At 35.2% G+C, this 21,455-nt stretch overlaps 1 protein-coding gene across 1 annotated transcript in view; it reads left to right on the top strand.

The window, feature by feature from the left end:
- ANLN (anillin actin binding protein) overlaps positions 1–20,327 on the top strand; it is a 50,713-nt gene extending 30,386 nt beyond the window's left edge. The window contains exons 16-25 of the mRNA XM_032482949.1: positions 144–270; positions 893–941; positions 1,034–1,090; positions 1,694–1,732; positions 2,009–2,030; positions 2,938–3,041; positions 9,443–9,529; positions 14,028–14,135; positions 17,718–17,890; positions 18,971–20,327. Coding sequence (XP_032338840.1) covers positions 144–270; positions 893–941; positions 1,034–1,090; positions 1,694–1,732; positions 2,009–2,030; positions 2,938–3,041; positions 9,443–9,529; positions 14,028–14,135; positions 17,718–17,890; positions 18,971–19,094 — 890 coding nt within the window. The 3' untranslated portion in view covers positions 19,095–20,327. The remainder of the gene's footprint in view (positions 1–143; positions 271–892; positions 942–1,033; positions 1,091–1,693; positions 1,733–2,008; positions 2,031–2,937; positions 3,042–9,442; positions 9,530–14,027; positions 14,136–17,717; positions 17,891–18,970) is intronic.
- Positions 20,328–21,455: the final 1,128 nt, after the last annotated feature.

Below are 21,455 nucleotides of genomic sequence, written 5' to 3'. Positions count from 1 at the left end.
GGAAAGTTGACTTTAGAAAATTTAAATAAATTTTGTGTAAATCACTTGCAGTATTACTTTATTCATTTGGTCTTCCAGAATGCTGATTATCTAAATCTGATTTTTCTTGTGCTTATTATGTAATGTGATTTTTTTTCTTGCAGATGCAGCGAATTACTATTTCTTAATTATACTAAAAGCAGGAGCTGAAAATATGGTAGCCACACCATTAGCAAGTACTTCAAATTCTCTTAACGGCGACGCTCTAACATTCACTACTACATTTACTCTGTGAGTAAATTAGGCTTTTGATGATTCAAACATATTTTTCTTTTAATAGAGTTAATACACTCTAAGCATACAGGTAGCATTTACAGTTTTTGAAATGCAGTATATTCATCCTTTTTTATATGGACAGGTAATTCATTTTTCAATTTGTTGGTTTAACTCTTATGTTTCTGATGTTTCCTTCAATTGAGTAGCGCATTTCTTCCACGTGACTATAGGTGTTTAATATTTTGAAGTGTTTTAACATTATTTACTATTCATACACATAAAATCTGGACCACAATTTTTTAATATATGCTTTAAATCTTATATATACTTAATATTCAGTCTCAGTGAAAGACATTTATATTCAGTGTCAAAGATTTATTTTGAAACTAGGGTCAAAATCCAGTGTGAAAAAAAATTACTTTTATTATTGATAATCTTGAGTTGCAAAATAATGAAGAAAATGTTTGACTTGTATTACAGAAAAAAATAGACCATTCTCATTAATTTTTATATTCTTTAATGGTTTATAACTATTGTCTTTAGTTCTAAAACACAGTAAATTCCTTTTCTCTGAGTCTTAGAACAGTATTTGTGGCATCATTTTTAATGGCATAATTTGACATTTTTATTTTCCCAGGCAAGATGTGTCCAATGACTTTGAAATAAATATTGAAGTTTACAGCTTGGTAAGCAGTTAAAGCTTTCTAAAATAACTAATAGTGACTTTTTCTTAAAGGTATCAGATTTTAAGTTAATTTTGCTTTGGGTTTATGTGTAGGTGCAGAAGAAAGATCCCGCAGGCACTGATAAGAAAAAAAAGGCATACAAGTCAAAGGTGAGAATGAAAGAAACCCAGTAAAAATATAATCAAAAATAGCATGTATAATGTCAGTTTTAATTTATGTATAATTTTTAATTATTTGGGGTCATCTTAATGCCCCAAATTCCTAGTTACTGCATTTAGTAGGTATGAATATTAAGAGTAAACTTACAGTGAGTGATCATGATCCTAAGTATAAGCTGCTGATACACTCAGGCTGGATAATCCTATTTTCTGTATATTTACTTGACAACTAACTTTTGTTACCTCTTTAAACTTTTCTCAAGCCTTTCCTCTGAACAATTTTCTCACTAACTCCTCTCAGTCTGACTGATAAGAATAATATGGTCACCACAAGTGTGCGGAACAGAACGAGCTTGGTTTCCCTCCTTCCTAGGCTTTGCTCTTTTGTTCTTTTCCTGAATCATCATTTAGAAGAATTGTATTTAGCTTTAATGAAAAAGGAATAACAGTATGGATAAAGCCTTAATAAAGGATTCATTTATAATGTATTCATATTTAAGAATTATTACTGTGCGGGAGAATCTCAAGTTTGGTTGGGTTTAAGCTCTGAATCATAATGTTTAATAGGAAATATACCGTTATCTTTTTTTCTAGGCTATTACTCCTAAGCGACTCCTCACATCTATAACCACAGTAAGTAGAATCTTTAAAAAACTGAGCTTCCTTGAGAAATCTTCATCTTACACATAAGATTGTAAGTTTGTTAACCATTTCTAAGCCCTTAGTGCTTTGGAAATTTCTAAAATATACTTTAAAATATACTAAAAAGAAAAAAATACTTTCCATGTTTTCTGAAATGTAGTCTTTGCAATGTTGGAGAGTTTTGTAGTTAATATTTAAATCTTTGTATCAAATAAAGAAAATAACTTCTGTTCTTCACATCTCTCTTTTTTTTTTTTTTTTTTTAAGAAAAGCACCCTTCATTCTTCAGGTAAGTGGGTCTTGAACTTTCTGGAACACTAGAATAAGGAAAAGAACTAAGCAATTGCATACTTGTACACGTGGGCATCTTGATTTATGAGTGTTTACCTTAGTCTCCTTTGAATAATATTTTCTATATGATTTTTGGTAGCTTTTAAGATTGTTGGCCGGAATAGCCTGCCATCCGATACCAGCAAAGGCCAGCAAACATCACATTACTCGGGCTCTAGCAGGCAGGACACTTGTGGTGCCTGGTCACTTGACAGCTGCCGCAGGCAGCATCACTCTTCACCCTTGCCTCTCCTGTTCTGTAGATTTGCTCTGTGCTAACCACACTGCGGAATTTACCTCTTAACTTCACTGCTCCTGACTGGCATTGTATCATGTCAGAAAAGCACGTTTCTAGTTCACTGGGAACTGGAGTGCCAGTAAGCCAGGAAAGGACTTTTCCAGAGTGGCGTTGGGCCTAAATTTTCCAAAGGGGATTAGGATTGAGTTGATTTCACTCAGCTTTGGGTGTTATATTTCTTTTTCCTTGGCTCAAGAGAGTAACTAAGAAGAACCGTGCAGATGAAGTCTCCGCTGCTCATTGTCATCCTAGACTGGAGCAATGAAGTCTTCTTATAGCTACGTTATATGTACACATTTTTAGGTTCTGTGTCTTTAGAAACACATCTGTCCCAAATATTAAGGAGTGCCTGTACCTCACTTAAGTTAAATATAAAGTACCTAACAGCTTCCTTTCATTAGGAAGTATGTTGATGTTTTATTCTGCCCGCCCACCCCACGTCCCACACCATATTTAGAGATAGAGGAAAATGAAGCAGTTTTTTCCATGGCAGTTGGGTGGGGTGAGGAATTATTATTTATACTTACCAAAGTCACTCTGAACTAAACTTCATTTCTGTTTTCTTTAGTTATGGCCAGTCTTAATGCCGTGCGGACCAGCAACTTTGCCCTTGTTGGATCCTACATGCTGTCATTGTCTTCAATAGGAAACACGAAATTTGCTCTGGACAAGGTAATCCAAAATTTATTTATTGATTGATTGAAAAATTAGGTCAATGGAAATGCCCCAGTACTTTGAAATCTTTGGCTGAAAATGTATGTTGTTAGAATTGTAAATTTTAACTAGACATAGGTTTATTTGCATGATACATTTTTTGATGTTGAAAGTATTTCTCTCTTTATCTTAATAGTTAAGTCTTCACAGCAGCACGTACTGGTTTATTCTAAATGGCAATTCTGACTAAACAAGTATTACTTCTTGCATGTAGATGTTAAGCTTACGAGTTTTAAATGTAGTTTCTTGCCTGTTTGAAACTAATATTATGAAATGACTAACATTTTATAGATTTAGTTTTGACAGAGTAGGGAAAGATAGGTTAATTTCTTAGAGAAGTACTCATGAATCTGATGGATTTCCTTCCCATTCTTTCCTCTCCAAATTTAAGTCTTCACAATTTAGATCTGTATAATGTCACTGTTGAATACTTTTTCACCGTAATGTGATATGACTTAACTTTTAATAGCTAACATGACCATTTTAAGTAGTGAGACAATGAGAGGCAAACTTTAGTCCTAGGGTTGGTTCCTGCTGTATATATAATATAGAGTATTTTAAAATATTATAATAAAAGATTTCTGTAGTCAGAATATAGACATGTTTTAAAAAATCATGTAACTTTTAATTTAGTAATTCAGCTAGTTTAACAAATTGAGTGATTCTGGCTCTTTTTTTCTCTTTGTCTTTTATTTTGTTTGTTTTAGATAAATTATGATGTAAAAGAGCAAGAGCTACTGGGCTATATGTTCCAGGAAAAGGTTGCCACATTTTCTTTGCTTGAAACTAATGAGCTTAAAAATCACTCCTTAATTTTTGGCGCTTACGTATTTGTTTTACTAACCACTCTCATGGCTTCTTGATTGTTTTTGAATAATTAAGGAATTATGTGCATTATTCTTTCTTTTAGACTCTTGTAGATGGACATCTTTTTCTTTACTTTTATAATTCTTTAAAGTTTTCTTTAAAAGTTCTCTAGTTTTTTTCATGCATGTTTGGTAATTTGGGCTTTTCTCCTATATTCTTTTTTTTCATGTTATAATTCTTTAAGATTCTATAGTCATTTCAGCATTGATTTTCTGGGTACCAAAATGCCAAATTAATAACTATGTCTAAAACTAAAATCTGTTCAATATTGTTTACCTCCTGTCTATTGAACAAACTGCTGATGATATTTTACATAAAAGTAGAAAACTTTTATGATCTTAATTGGCTAATAGGTATGTTGCTATGTAGGTGATGCTTTATTAATTTCAAAATTAAAATTCATTTCATGCTAAAATTCTACTAAATATAATATATTTTAGAAGGTTTTTAAAAGGATTTTTAATACCTTTGTGAAGATCATTTCAAGCATTTTGTGGGTATATGGAAATGCTAATTTGCGAAATGCTGTATAGTACTTTTTGTTTTATTTTAAATTCAAAAATAAGATTTGCAAACTATGTAAACATAAGAACTGGAGTTCTATGAACTGTATTCCTTACTCAGTGTTGTCACATAGCCAATTTCTATATTTGTAAGAGATTTTATTAATCTCTAAAATGAATGAGATTTCAATGACATGTTAAATATAGACTGATTGCTCTTTAAAAATTTTTTGCTGCCATTTTAATTTAAAATGTCACATAAGTTAAAAATAAATTATGATATATCCATTTTCTTAATAATTTTTTTGAAATATAACTTATATTTCCAACCACATGATTGAGTGTAAAATCAAATCACTCAATTTAGTTGGTTGTGTCCAAAACTCTAAAATCTCTTTCTGAGTCAAATACAATACAATTTAGGTGTAAAACTTGTCCCAAATGTGCTTTTTTGAGTGGTAAGGGGAACAAATATTTGTTCTAATATCTTGTAGTTGATGTAGGAGAATATTCAAAATAGTTAGGTTCAGATGTTTAAATTGGTGGGGAAAATGGATGGTCTTCTGTACTCACATAATAATCCTATTTGATTAAATTTGAGAGAGTAGACAAGTCTCTCATATCCTACCAGAGAACGTCAGTGCAAGGGAGCATTTGCTTATTTTATTGGTACCTTGACCAGTAATGACAAGTCTCGGAATTATCTCTGAGATCCCCAGAATGCAGTTTCTTTTGTGGTTAACCCAGGCTGTTTGCTCTACAAATTTAGGATACTACTGATAGTGGATTCCCTTATTTGAAGTTGTAGGTATCTGATGTAAAGTCTGGCATCCTGGAATTTGAATTATGAATCTCAGTGAGTCACAGACTCTTAAATTGTTTCTTTGAGTAGAGAATCCAAAATAATCATAGGTTTTACTATACTTTTATGGATAAAGAGAGAAGCATATCCCACAATCATCTTTTGACTTAAACCTCAAGGGTATTAATACCTTCTAGGAAATAGAGATGTCAGTTTAGACAGTATTAGGGCATACAATTATGAAGTAGAACAACCGATTTTGTTGACACTGAAGAATTTTGAGATTGTAGGAAAAGTGAGTAGGTGTTCTGGCGTGTCCAAAGCTATCTTGGTTTATGCTAGGTAGAAGGCGTGATTTTGTCAGCCTGGTATAACTATTAACAGGTATAATTATTCTCTATCAGAAAAATCCTGGTGTATAAAAAATTATATAGTCACCCTGACTATAGGGACTACATTTTACAGCTCTTAACAATAACCTTTTGAGATGCTGATAATCTTAAAAGGACCTTTCGTTAAACAGAAAACAGAATAGGATTGTACATTTTCACACGTCTCTACACTGGACTGGGGGGTAGTGACATTGACTCTTCTGTGAATATTCTCAATTCACTTCATCAGGATAAGCTTCTCACCAAGAATACTGTCTACTTTTCACAGCTGTAGATGTAGAAGGAAGATTCTCATCTCTATGAGATTCTTTTCACTAGCAGCATTTTCTGGGCTAAACAGTAGACTACCATGACTTAGCATTGGGAGACTAAGGAACTTAACACTGACAGTATGGAAAAGAAAAAGGCAAGAGAATTTATAACAAATATGATAATGAGGCATATGATGTTTTGATTCTACTTTATAGATGCCTTTAAATTCAGAAAGTTGGGGGGTTTGTTTTATAGAATTAGTCTATTGAAATGTATACTTTTTGACCAGGAATCCCCTCTTCAGCTTGTCTTTACTTTTGTGTATGTCTCTGTAGCTAGCACATCAGCCATGGTTGGGAGTGAAGAGTCAGTGCATCATGACAGTAATGGCATCTGGCATGGGGATTTAGGACATTTCCAGACCTTCTCATATTGACCTTAAACAAATCTTCTTCAGATAGATTTCAACATTGGCTTTCACTGTCAGGTCTATGTCTGCAGCTTTCTGCCCTCTCTGTTATGCAGACTTGTGCTAGATATGGGATCCTTAATTTTAGAAATCTGCCTGGAAGTAAAATTGCACAAACATTTGATGAAAATTGTCATCATGAGATGTATTAGTTCTCTATTTATACATCATAGGGCAACTTTATTTTTATCTATGTATAACCTGCTAGGTAATTATTGCTCAGATAACGTTTATTCCTTTGGGGTAGATTTATACATATTGGGTGTGAAGTGATACCTCACTGTAGTTTTGATTTGCATTTCCCTAATGACTAATTTTTTGGAGGAGCTTAAACAATAGAAATTTATATTTTCCCAGTTTTGGAAGCCAGAAGTCCAAGATCAAGGTGTTGTAGGGTTGGTTTTTTTCTAAACGCTCACCCTTAGCTTGTAAGTGGCTGTCTCCCTTAGGTGTCCTCATATGGTCTTTTCTCTGTAAGTGTCTGTCCTAATCTTCTCTTTTTATAAGGACATAAATCCTATTGGATTAGGGCCCATACTAATGAACTAATTTAACCTTCTTTAAAGACTCTTATCTCCAAACATAGTCACTTTCTGTGGTGGAGTTAGGACTTCAACATGTGAATTAGGTAAGGGGTGGGGAGGGGACACATTTCAGCCACAATGTGGTTTAATCTATAGCATAAATTTGGGGATTATAAATGTTGGAAACACCTTGTATCTAACGAATAAGAAAAACTTTATAGATACAGAGTGATTCAACTGTAAAATAAATAATTTAAAAAGTCTGCTTTCAATAAATTATTATTTGTTTTGTAATTTAGCTTATGTTTATTTTGGTTCAAAACAATGTGCTTCCAATAAAAGTCAAATTCCTTTTTATTCATTCTTCACTAAATGGCTCTGGGCACAATGGCAATCTGAGATTTCCATTGGAATCCTCATCCTTCTCTTCATCTTCATCATTATTGTCATCAAGCTAACAGTTACTACCTCATGACTATTGATACTGAGCATTTTATAAGGTATTTGTTGGCTATTTGTGTATCTTTGAAGAAATGCCTACTCAAGTCCTTTGCCGATTTTTAAATTAGGTTGTTTGGAATGTCTTAATTGAGTTATCTTTTTATTGTTGACCTATAAGAGTTTTTAATATATTCTGGGTACTAAACCATTATCAGATATATGACTTGCAAATATTTTCACATATTTTGTACATTGTCTTTTTACTTTCTTGACAGAATGCTTTGACACACTGAAGTTTACATTTTATTGGGATAAACAGTATATAACATGAGATCTGCTCTCAACAAATTTTTAAGTGTACAGTATTATTAACTATAAGCACAATATTGTAGCCAATCTCTAGAAGTTTTTCACCTTGCATGAATGAAATTCTGTGCTCATTGAATAGCAACTCCCTTTTCCGCACTCCTGCCAGCCCCAGGAAACACCATTACACATCCTGCTTCTATGAGTTGGCTACTCACGTTGCCTCGTACCAGTGGACTCCTGCAGTATTTGTCCTTTTGTGACTGGATTATTTCACTTAGCATAACGTCTTCAAGGTTCATTCATGTTGTAACATTTGACAGGATTTCCTTTTTTTATGGCTGAATAATATTTTATTGTTTCTATGTAACACATTCTCCACCCTCTTCTTTTCAATAGGAGTATTTGGGTATTATTTGACAAAATAATATTCTTTTAGCAAACATTTATTGAATATCTAGATATGATTTGGCAATAGGATATGGAAACAAACATGAGAAAGACACAATAGTTGACCTCAAGGATCTGCTTTGCAGAGGTGTCTGGTCTGCGGGTTAGGACACGTAAGAAAATATATACCGGGAGTTTCAGGGCCTAAAAGACAGATACTCTAAGGAGAGCGGGATCCAGATGGCCTAGAGTAGTTTTCATATGCAGAAGTGGAAAGAAAGGAAACTGTTCCACATTTTCTTTGTCTCTTCTGCTGTTGATGGGCATTTAGATTGCTTCCACCTCTTAGCCATTAGGAAGAATGTTGCAGTGAACATGGGAGTGCAAATAACCCTTTGTGAGCCTGATTTTGATTCTTTTGGATAAATTCTTAGTAGTGGGATTGTTTGATTATATGGTAGTTCTATTTTTAATTTTTGAGGGACCTCCATACTGAAAAAAATTTCATTTTAATGAAGTTTGTCTATCTTTTCTTTTGTTCACTTACTTTTGATATTATATCTGAGAGTCCATTGCCAAATCCACAATCATTGAATATCTTCTCCTGTGTTTTCTTCTAAGAGTTGTATGGTTTTAGCTTTCATATTTAGGTCACTTATCCATTTTGAGTTAATTTTTGTATGTGATATGAAGTAGGGAACCGACTTCACTCTTTTGCATGTGGCTCTCCAGTTTCCCCAGAATCATTTGTTGAAAAGATTGCTCTTTCCTCATTGAATGGCCTTGGTACCCTTGTTGAAAATCAGTCTGGCATATATGTATGGGTTTATTTCTGGACTCTCAATTCTATCCCAGCGATCTCTGTGTCTCTCCTTATGCCAGTACCACACTGTTCTGATTACTGTAGCTTTGGATTGGTTTGGAATTGGGAAGTAAGATTCCTTCAACTTTGTTTTTCTTTTTTAAGAGTGGGTTATTTGGGACCTCTTGCAATCCCATATGAATTTGAGGATCAACTTTTCCATTCTGCAGTTCCCTGTCCTTTATTGCTGAATAATATTACATTGTATTGATATACCGGTTGGTTTATCCCACCTTCTGTCAAGTATATTCTGTTGATAGAAAATGGATAAACATATGTATTCTCTTCTTAAATCTGTGTTTTCTTTATTACATTAATTTGGGGCTTAGGGTTCTGTTTTTAATCAAACTCTACCTTGACTGAATTTATTCTTCAAAAGCATTTGTTGCTAAGGAACTAGTGGCTTTTTGGCCACCTATGTTATATTCCAGCTTTAGAAAATACTTTATTTTCAAGGCATAATATTCTCTATTCATGATTTATATATGTTTTATCAAGAAACATCACACCTTGAAACTGTTTTACAAATAATTTACTCTCTTTCTTCACAGGTGCCCTTTCTATCTCCTTTGGAAGGTCATATTTATTTAAAAATAAAGTGTCAAGTGAATTCAAGTGTTGAAGAAAGAGGTTTTCTAGTAAGTAACAAAATCTATATTTTCTTTTTTGCATTTTGTGAAGTATAGACTGTTTCCCTTAGGAATAAATCCTATGTGATTAAGTGATAAATTGGTTCAGTAAAGATTTGTTGCATGTCCACTACATACCAGTCACTGTGCTAGTGCTGGAAATATAATAGGCCATGAAAAATAATCCCTCTACTCAGGAACTTTTAGTTTAAAAAGGAGGATTATAAGTGAACGGGTAAATACAACACAGTACTATAATAGGAGAAAGCATGCAGTGCATGGGTTTAAATTGGTGGGACACCAGGGCTTCGGTATGGGTGGGAAGGCTTCAAGAGAGCTACTGGAAATAACTTGTAAACTGCTAACTGAATAAGTTAGCCAGAGGGAAAGAGGAGGGAGAGGTGTTCCAGATGAAGGGGAAAGCATGTACAAATGGCCTGGGGCCCTTCCCTCTCTCACCCCCACCGAAGAAAAAGATGACACATTTACATAGTGGCAGACATTTCAAGATAGCTAAGCTTAGAGTTTGAGCCTGTGCGTGGAGGTGGGGAAGTGAGGGAAGTGACTGGGGAGAAAAGTGAGGTTGAGGGAAATGGGGCCAAGTGTTAGAGGGCCTTTTAAGGAATTTGGACTTTATCTTGTAGTCAGCTGGATACTCTTGCAGGATCTTAGGCAGAGGAATAACATCAAATATGGGGTTTAGGGAAGTCATTCTGACTGACACTTAGAAGTGGATTGAGGAGTGGTGACCCTGAAGAAGACTAGTGAGGAGACTGAGTTACCCCGTGAGAGAGGGGATGGGGACTGGCAGTCAGGGTGGAGAGATGAAGAAGGGCAGACCCTAGTGGTTTGACTGTAGGGGTGGAGGAGCAGAAGTGAGGATGTCACGCAGATCCCCGCCTTGCACAACTTGTTGAGTGGCAGTGATTGTGCTGAGATCAGGCACCTTAGGGGAGGAGCAAGTGTCTGTGTTTGGGGTGGAAAGTGTTTTTCCCCAAAATTTTATTGTGGAAAAGTGCAAACATACATCAGTGTTTATAGAATTTTACAGTGGACACCTATATACCCAGCATCTAGATTTTGCCTTTAACATTTTTTACTATCCTTGCTTTATTGTGTGTCTACTACCTAGCCATCCTTCTAGCCAATCCTGAAACACCATATTTGGGGGGAAGAATTTAAAAGTATACTGTAGACATTAGCATGTTCCCTTGAATCTTAAGTGTACATCCCCCAAGTTTTGACACAGGCATACATCTATGTAACCCAAATTTCTATTAAGATATAGAAAATTACCCCAGAAAGTTCCCTCATGCCTCTCATTAGTCAATCCCCACCAAAGATAGGAAGTTTTAATGAGTTAAGTTTTAAACAACTTGAATTTTAGATGCCAAAAGACATGTTTCAAAGGTTCGAGTTTGGAGCGCAAGATAGACATTTGAGATAAGATGAAGATTTGGAAATCTGCAGCAGAGAGACAGTAATAGAAGCTTAGGCGAAGTTGGGTAAAGCAGAACCAGGAGAACACTTAACACTTAAGCCACAGACCTAGAAGGAGAAGCTCTCGAGGGAGACTACAGGGAGGGCAATGGAGAATTCAGTGTCATGACTGCCAGGAGAAGAGAGTCTGAAAGAGGGAGTGGTCAGGTTAGGTAAGGATCTATTAGAGACTGTCAGACTATTTATGAGGTGGTCATTCTAGTCTTGGTGAGAGCAGGAGCTAGATTGCAAATGTTTACAAACGGAGTGGAGGGTGAGGAATGGGAGTACAGCAACTGTTTGAAACAAAGTTTGGCCGCAAAGGAGTAAAGAGTGTGGTACTTACAGAGCCACGTAGGGTGAAAGAAGGATTTTGTTGACACTTTTAAGACAGAGACTTGAGCATTTTTACATTCAAATGGGTAGCTTTTAGTAGGGCCAAAGAGGTTGAAAGGAGAGGAAAGTAGAGGGGAACGAGCGTTAGGTTTAAGGACTAATACGTGGAACAAGGTCATGAGAGTGAGAACAAATAAGACCCGTGTCATGGTTCATGGGGTTGATCTTATACAGATTCTACCTTTTCCATTATCAGAGGAGAAAGGTATGTGTGCAGAATACGCAGAAGATTGTGGGTGTGGTGCGAGAAGTAGAGAAAATCTAATAGCTTTGATTTTCTTTGTGAGGCAAGAATTTGACCTATACAAAGGAGACCACAGAGCAATTTGCCATTGCTGTCAAAGGCTACAGAAAGAAGAGCTAGACTGTACAGAAAGTTCAGGTGGCCAAGGTGACTGTAAATCAGACTTTTTTCACATGTAAATCCAGCAGGTGGCACTAGATATTCTTGGAAAAGCATTTTTATAAATTTCTGACTTGAAGGCACTGTTTACCTGATCTTTTCTTTTAATGTAAGTATTTCCGTATTTTATCATAGATACCTTTAGCACCTAGGGCAGCTGGTTCATTTGCCTATAATGTTTGAGCTATTTAATTTTTGAGCTGGGCTATTAACTAGTTTAGAGAGATCTCTTCAGGTTTACTCTGTCTTGAATCCTATAGAGTGTTCCTGTCACGATCCACACTTACAGAAATGTGGCAAAAAAATTGCTCAGGATTCCCCAGAATGACTTCTGTCCCCTGTCTAACCAACGCTTTTTAATTACTTCTAACCTCTATAAAAAATAGAGGTAGTCATTGAAATTAAAGTCGCTTGGTTCAGTTTTCCTTCCTGATGTGCCAGGAACAGCTGGAAAGGAGACGACCAACGAGAGAAACTAGCGAAATGATGCTAAAATGGTGCTAGTCTAGCTCTGCCAAGACTGATGAGCAGCAAGAGAAGTACATTCTGGATTAGCTAGAAGATTCCAGTTCTGCTTTGTGATTGTGTGTTGTCATTTAATTTCCTTGGCCCTCAGTTTTCTCAGCTGTAAAAATGAAAACACCATCCTCTTGTGATTCTTCTTTGATTATAATAGAGTGTAATCATAACTTGTATTATCTTTATCCATCAAATTTTTCCTTTTCTATTTATCTGTATGATGTAAAAGGTGAATATAAACACATGTGGGCGCTGGTGAGTCATTTATACTGACTTTGTGCTTGAGCCTGAAGTAACAAGATTCCTATCTTTCTCCCTTGGGTGGCTATGAGTAATGTTGCCTAGAGAAAGCATTTGGTGGGGAGGAAAGAGGGTGAACAGGAGGAGAAAAAAAAGGTGGGGCAAGAGGACACATGGAGTATAAGCTCATTAGCTAATTAATCAGGCTAACAAATTTGAGGTTTCATTCTATGGTGGAAGCACTTCTCCACACAAAGTAACTTCCCCCATGGCCAGCGATTGCACTCCTAACTCAAGTCACCTAGTGGTAAATTCACACAGAAAGAGTGTACTTCCCACCATCAGAGGGTTGGTGTAAGGCTTAGTTGAGCCATTGGAAGGTGGAAAAGCCTTAATGCTTTCTGAAACCAAACACAAAGATGCCTTTGGATTATCTATGATAGGGGTCAGCAAAGTATGGCCCGCTGCTTGTTTATACAGAATTTTACTGGGACTTGAGCCCGTTTGTTTCCATATTGTCTCTGTCTGCTTTTGCACTGTGACAGCAGAAGTGAATAGCCGTGACAGGACCTGTATGGCCCACAAAGTCTCAAATCTTTGCCCTTTACAGAAAGTTTGCCAGCGCCAAATCTATAGCATTGTTACATTTTTACCTTGCCTCATTCTGTAACATAACAGTTCTTAATAGGAATTTTTTTTTAAATTAAAACTAAGGACTTTCATATAAGTTAGGGCTCCATTATGACTACAACTAAAAAATAGTGGGAGGAAAAAGCAGCTTCTACTTATATGGCTTAAGTAAAAGTACTTCCATGGAAAAAACACATGTTGTTAGTTACCTATTCCAGAATCCTGTCCTTAACAAAAGGATTGCTTCGCCTTCCATTAGTTAGAATGTAACTTACATTCCAGATGCATGAGCTGACTGACCACCTGACTGCTACTTCCTCATGTGGTTGAAGGCTCAGCAGGAGATGGGGAGTTCTGATGTTTATCACAGTGCTCTCTCAAGGCTTACAATCATGAGTTGACTCTTTTCTGATCCTGTTTTGTTCTCCTGAATTAAATACCATCTTCCATATTAAGATAAGTCTAACTTAACATGCTATCATTAGTTTTTTCCCAATATATAAGGTATGATATTCTGATATTTTACTTTCCAAAACTTGAAGTACTTTTATTTAAGGAGCATTTGGTTAGGGACACCATGCTTTAAAAAGTCTAAAGTCTTTATTTGGTTAATATCTGAAAGTTCTTACATGCTGTATGCTTATAGACGATGTTGAAAATGTAGGCAAATTTCTGCATATGAGCAACCAGTGATTTCCATTACTAAGGTAAAGCAGATGATGAAAAGCATGCAAGTAGATTTTGAAGTATGAAATATGTCAGCATACTGAAGTTTAATGTATAGAAAACATGTAATTGATCCTCAAGTTTCTGAAGTCAGTATTTCATTGACTTTTCCAGACCATATTTGAAGATGTTAGTGGTTTTGGTGCCTGGCATCGAAGATGGTGTGTTCTTTCTGGAAACTGTATTTCTTATTGGACTTACCCAGATGATGAGAAACGAAAGGTAATATTAATATTGTTGATCAGTAGTGAAAACCCTGATTGACTTTCAGATAATGTTTTATGCAAGTGTTCCCTGTGGCCCCCATCACCCACCCAAATTCCCCTTTGAGTATATTTACTGAACCATTAAAAACATTCTTGTTGCAAGACTAGTGAATGAGTGTGGGTGTGCATGTATGTGTATTTGTTTAAAAATTTTACATCTTATCCATTTCCTTTGATTTGACCACTCTGAAAATACCTTAAGACATATATTTTTCTTTTTCCTGGAAGTTTCATAATGTTTTTAATTGACATTTTTAGTCAGAAATACGTTACATTCACTTTTGTATTTTAACAGTTGATTTACCTAAATCTGAGATAAAACAGTAATAGAAAGCTACCATAGGAACATAGTGGTTTTGATTTTGTTTCTAAAATTTGATAAGATTTTATGTAACAAATTGCATCTAGTTTTTAAAGAATTTAATGTTATTGCTCAGGTGGTTTTTTTTTTAATCCAGAAACTGGAAAATAGAAGTAAGCAGAATTACAAAGTAAAATCATCCACAACAGAGACAATTACTGTTATATTTTGGTTGTGTATCCTTCTAAATTTTTAAAATATATAATTATATATCCATTTATGAATCTTCTTTAAACTTAAAAAATAAAGTATCATTTTTTATAACTTGATTTTTACTTGATAATATATCCTGACATTTTTTCACATCAATACAAATTCATCTGTGATATTGCATTAAATATCTATGTGTATTACACTGTAGCCATGTAAAATTTTATTTAAAAATTTATTGTGAAATATTTAGACTATTCAAAAAGACATTAAAAAACAAGTAATTTCTGTCAGCCTTTGTGTTATCAGTGCAGTTGATGCTCCCTATGTAATTGTCTCTCCCTCATAGATAACTCCTATCCTGAAATAGTTTTGTTCCCATGTATTTCCTTAAATTTTTGTTATATATGTACATATTCCTAAGTGGTATATGTTACTGCAGTTGCGTATTTTGAAACATTTTACAAATAATATCATACTGCATATGCTGTTCTGCAACTTGCATGTTTTGAATCACCATGGTTTGTGAAATTAGGCTAGATTGGTGCATGTAGCTTTAGTTCATAGAGCTCCAGCCATCTTTCTCTGTACTCAGGTATTCCGCTGTAAGAATGTGTCACAGTTAATTTATCCACTTCTCCTATTTATGGACACTTAGATTATTTCCAAATTGTGGCTATTATAAGCAGCTCTGCTATGACTTAGCTTCTTACATAACATGAATTAGAGCTCTTTCTTGGGTTTGTGTGTAGTAGCAGAATTGCTGGTTTGTAGAGTTTCGCACATTTTCAACTTAGCTAGATTTTGTCCAGTGATTCTGGAAAGTGGTTGTACGATGTTCCATTCCCACCAGGAGTATATGAGAGTTCTCAGTGTTCCACATCCCACCAGCACTTGGTGTGTCAGCCTTTTGAACTCAGTCAATATGATAGGTGTGAAATGTTATCTCACTATGTTTTTATTTTGATTTTCCTTGATTATGAATTAAGAGTAAGCATCTTTTCTTATGTGTTTTGGCCATTTATTTCCCTGTTCTTTTGCTTGGCATAGGTTTTAATTTATCTTTATAGTATCTTTTCATAAACAGATTTTTTTAATGCTAAGATAATCAAATTTGTCAATTTATTGCTTTATCATTTTGTTTTTTGAGTCTTACATAAGAAAACCATCCCTACTCTAGTTATAAAATTTTACATTTCTCATTTAATTTACCTGGAATTGATCCTTCCCCAACCCCCCACCCCCACATTTGAAAACCCAGTTATGCCAGCACCATTGAATGGTCCATCCCTTCCCCACTAATCCATATGCTGTTTCTGGCATGTATCAAAATATCATTATATATATAGGTCTAGGTTTAGATTTCTATTCTGTTTTCTTTGGTCTCTATTTCTCAGTCTCAGTTACCATAATTTTAAAATAAATCTTAATGTCTGGTAAGGCAAGTCTCTTAACTTGTAGTTTCATTCAATAATATATTACTTATTCTTGGCCCTTGCTGTTTACACACACACGTGCGCACGTGTGCACGTAGGGAAATATATGTACCCATATATTTAACTTTTTATAATTGAAATGTTCAAATGTACACAAGACAGAGAGAGATAGTATAATAGACTCCTAGCTTCAACAATAATTAATTTTCATGTTTCATTTATCTCTCCGCAACATGCATACTCTTTTGTTCTTGTTTTGCTGAGCTGTTTTAAAGCTGATATCAGACTATATTATATCATTTCACCCGTATGAGTCCAGGTTGCTGCTTCCTAACCCTGGTAAATACCCCTGTGAAGCCATGTTTCAGGCTAGCTCACCACCCTGCACTCTCTCTTCCTTGCTGATTTTGGCCCTTGAAGGTGTCTTTTACGTTCTTGTGAGTTTACTTATCTAGCATTTGGGGGGTTATGGGAGGTCTTTCAGGCTGTTTGTCTGCCGTACTTTCTGGAAACATTACTGTTTGTTTAAATAGTCCCCTATTACTGTCGTTTATTTGTTTCAAACTTTTTACTATTATGAAAAAACAGTGACTACACCTATCTAAACATCTTTGTGCACCTGCATATTTGCTTAGCATGTTTCTTTTACGTGAAATTGTAGAATCAGAATATGCCCGTTTTGAATGTTTTTTTTTAACACTTTTTTATTGAGTTATAGTCATTTTACAATGTTGTGTCAAATTCCAGTGTAGAGCAAAATTTTTCAGTTATACATGAACGTACATATATTCATTGTCACATTTTTTTAATGTTTTTTGATTGTTGTTATCAAATTATCTACCAGTAATAGATCATTTTGTGCTTTGACTAGCAGTGTATGAGAGTTTCTGTTACCTCCCAACCAATCAACAGAAGTTATTACCATTCTTTCCAGACTTGGCCAATCTAAGGTTTTAAAATGGTGTATTTCATTCTAATTTTTTTTTAAATTACTAACAGAGTTACACTTCTGTTGGCTGTCTCTAAATTGTTTGTGCCCATACATGTCCCTTTTCCCATTTTTCAGGATCATTTAGTCTCAAATTTTTATCTTCAACTCTTGTCCCTTAGGAATCATGTAGCTTCTGAAAATCCAAAGTAATTGCTTGGCCGTATCTTTTAGAGATGCATAGAAAATATTTAGAGGTGAAATAAGATGTCTGGGTTTCTGTTCATAGAAAGGGAGGAAGTGAGTGGGCTGTCAGGTGGTTGAATGTGTGTTTCTCATTTTTGGAGGTGAGTGATGCATATAGAGAAGTTCATTATGCTGTTGTTTTTTTTTAATCTAAAGTTTTCCATAACAAAGAGTTTGTTTTGTAAGTTGGCTGAGATCTCCTGTTAACATTTTTGGTTTTATTTTTATGTCCAGCAAAAGAACAATAATAAATATTAAATATGTTTCTCTAAACTCACATAATTAGATTTTAACTTTTAAATTAATGGCTTTTTAACTTTCAGTTTGTGCCAACTTGAATACTGCTTGATGCTTACTGACTTAAATGGTCTTGTTTATTTTCTACTAATTGTGTTTTTTAAAAATTTGTTTTCATAGAATCCCATAGGAAGATTAAATTTGGCCAATTGTACCAGTCGTCAGATAGAACCAGCCAACAGAGAATTTTGTGCGAGACGCAACACTTTTGAATTAATTACTGTCCGACCACAAAGAGAAGATGACCGAGAGACTCTGGTCAGCCAATGCAGGGACACACTCTGTGTCACCAAGTATGTATTAGGCTGTACATTTTCTGTCAGCTAAGTAACTGATTGCCGACTATGTTCTTAACCACTGTAAGAAATATCAGAGATGGTCCTTGTCTTCAAAGAGGGTATGGTCTGAATGAGAAAACAAACCACACACACATTAGTCAGAGAGCAATCTAATATCTATATTAATATAGTTAAGAAAAGCATGGCATTCAAGTTATATCTTAGCTAATCCTGTTTTCCCGTATACTCACAGTGGAGCCTTTTTCAAGGCAGTTTAGCTAATATTCTTTGGGTTAAGTTTGAAGATTTCATGTGTAATTGAGAAGTCAAGTATTACTTAGGACTTGACACATCCCTTCCTTGCCATCCCCAAAATGCTCTCAATTTATCAGGTGACTTATAAAAAACAATGTCATTCTCTCTGCAAATTTATGGTTGGAGATGAACAGAATAAACTATTGGGAGTGTCACTTTTTTGGTTAAACCTAAACTTAGATATAAGATGTAGCTAAATAAGGATACAAAGAAGAGAGTCCTGATGTGAACAGAGAGGTTAGGATAGGCGACACCTTAGGATCTTCAGATCATTTATCGTAAATACCTTGCTCTGCTAACACAGTGAGACAAAAATAAGGCGAGACAGTACAAAATAGTATTACCTATAAAGCCAGGTGAGGGTCCATGAGCCTGTGATTCCAGCTCTTAGGGAGCCCGAGTCTGAGGTGCCTGGGGGGCTCCCACATTCAGGCCTGGGGCACACTTGCTTTTCTAGGAAGGGCCCACCAGTGGCTGTCCTGCACCACCAAATTGCCCAGCCAGATCACCTGTAAAAGATAGGTACTGTCTTTGGTGTGAAAGTCCATCATTTCCCAAATATCATCAATGTGAATTATGGTTCAGCTAACCAATCTGATTGTAATTGGGGAAGCACCTCACTATGGGGCGCTTAATAAGCATCCATTAAAAGGCGGTAATGAAAAAAAAAGAAAGATAGTAATGAGTTACTCATTTTACTACTTAGGCTCCCTCTGAGCAAACATACATGGAGGTATGGGATAGGGGAAAAGTTCCTGACATTTTTGTTTATTCCTGTAGGAACTGGCTGTCTGCAGATACCAAAGAAGAGCGGGATCTCTGGATGCAAAAACTCAATCAAGTTCTTGTTGATATTCGCCTCTGGCAACCTGATGCTTGCTATAAACCTATTGGAAAGCCTTAAAGTGTGGGACACTTCCATGTCACATAGAGGTTTTCTGACCTGTGTCATAAATGTATGTTAAGAGCATCAAATTTGCTGACTTGCATTTTATGCTTTAAATGCGAAAGGGTATGTGCCAATATTCATTCACTACATTTTATGCAGTATTTATATCTTTTGTATGTAAAATTTCACCTGATTTCTCTTTTGTTATTATTCTTAAATGATTGGAAGAAAAAATTTATTGTAGTCAATTTTGCTAAATTTTAATTTAAAAACCTCATTTTCCTAGAAATCTAATTATTCAGTTATTCATGATAAAAAAATTTTTTTTTTTTAAATAAGGAATTTTGAGTTGTCTTCTTGGAGCTGTGGGTCTCAAAGTAGAAGAGTCTTCCAGGATTGGAGACAGAAACCTCCAACTTGACCATCCTTTCTCTGGCCTCGGTACTGTTTTCTAAGGTTGTGGTCACTTATTGATCATGATACATCTTGTTACTAGAGGACTGAAAAAAAAATTCTAAGGGACTTCACAGAAGCATTTTTAGTAATGGAGGGAACAACTTTTTCAAAATAGCAAATATATATTAGTTTAAAGCTTAAGGCTGCCTTCAGATAAGAGATGTGGACATATGGGATATTGTGTGAGATTTGGGGTTGAATATTTTATTTAGAAGACTTAATAATCACATGGTTTACATTTACTCAGTTATTTTAGATGCTGTGTGGTGCACATTTTCATGGAATACAGGCTTTTAAAAATAACTATTTTTGCTATATAGCTTACAGACTCCTCAAATATACATGGCAAGTTAGTTCTTTCTGCTCCTGTAACAAGAACAAATATAAACTGAAGAATCGTTATGTAAGAAAACTGAACTTTACCAAGCTGCTATGGACTAATACTTTGCTTGCCAAAGTTCTTGTCTTTTCTTTTTCCACATCCACATACAACAGTGTCTAGAAACCCATTAAGAAAATCACTTGAAAAGCTGTAAAGTCATGTATTACATTTAAAAGCCTAATACTTTTTTTTTAATTATAAAATATTGTAAAGCATGGTCTCAACATTAAGAACACTTCGAATTTCTTCTCTGAATTGTTAAAGTTATTGATGGTCTCATTTATAAACACTAAATACTGTCACCTCCTGTCATTTTATTTTTCATTCAAATGTGTTTTTTCGTATGTGTATTACAGAAGTATATTTTATGATCTCTTACCTAAATAAATACTTGCAAATGGCCTAAGGAATCAGCTACTTAAGAAATAGTATTAAAATGTGCGCTGTGCCTCCCTGCACCCCTAGGGGCTTCTCGAGGGGGCTGTACGACTTTGTGTCTCATTCATCTCTTTACCTCCAGCCCAGCGCTCAGCTCACTGTGTGTTCTTAGAGTCACTGTCAAATGAGGAGGTGGACAAAGCATCCATTTCTAAGGCATTTCAACAGAATAAGGTACTTGGATGCACATTTGAGGAGATGGAGGGTGGTTCCCAAGGGCTTAGCAGAGACTGAGTGGATGAGTATCATCACCAAAATAGGGACTAGGTCTCTTGGCGGGATTGAGGAGAGAGGGTCCCTTTTACCTATTTGTAGCTTTGTGTTTATTTTTGAACAGGCATTACATGTTGTTATATAAAATTCGAAAGACACGGAGCAAAGAAGTTAAAGTCAAAAGTGTGTTCCTCTTGTCACAACCACTTTTGCCAGTTTTGGGGTGTCTTCCTAGAGAGATTCTATGCATATTACATCAACATATTTCAGCTCGTCTGTTCATTAAAAAAATTCCATACATACTGTTTGTTGTAAGTTAAAGAAAAAAAGCACAACCGTATCCCTTAGCGAACATTGCATTTTAGTATAGGTATAGAGGCTTTATGTAAAGCTCAGTTTTAGAAGAAATTTAAGGTGATTGTGGAACATGTGTTGGAAATACCTTGTAAACAATGGGAAATACTGCTCTGAAGATTTCAGTGTCGTCTGCTTAGGGGGACTGTTGGAACCATTAGAGTTGATAAGATCATCCAGGGAGTATGATGTGGAAAGAGAAGCAAGAACAGAAAGAACATGATCTTTAGGGAAAAAGTGAAAAAGGAGTGGCTGATGAGTGTCTTCTATGAGAGAAATACAAGAGTCACGTCTGCTGAGACCAAAGAAGGGTCTTAGGATTCGACTGCAAAAATCACAAAGCAGGTTAAAGAAAACAACTGAAATCTGGAGTCGTCAAATCAATAAAATGATTTGGATGAATAATGAATTATAACAAAATCTACAGAGGGAAGGAATGACGGATTTGATTGCATGAGAGATTTCCTTCCAGACAAATTTAAACAAAATTTAGGCAAAGTTAACACATAATCACCAGACTAGGAGAAAATATT

This window comes from Camelus ferus, chromosome 7 (assembly GCF_009834535.1).
Source record: "Camelus ferus isolate YT-003-E chromosome 7, BCGSAC_Cfer_1.0, whole genome shotgun sequence".
Classification (NCBI taxonomy): domain Eukaryota; kingdom Metazoa; phylum Chordata; class Mammalia; order Artiodactyla; family Camelidae; genus Camelus; species Camelus ferus.
This window is presented reverse-complemented; position numbering and strand designations above follow the sequence as displayed.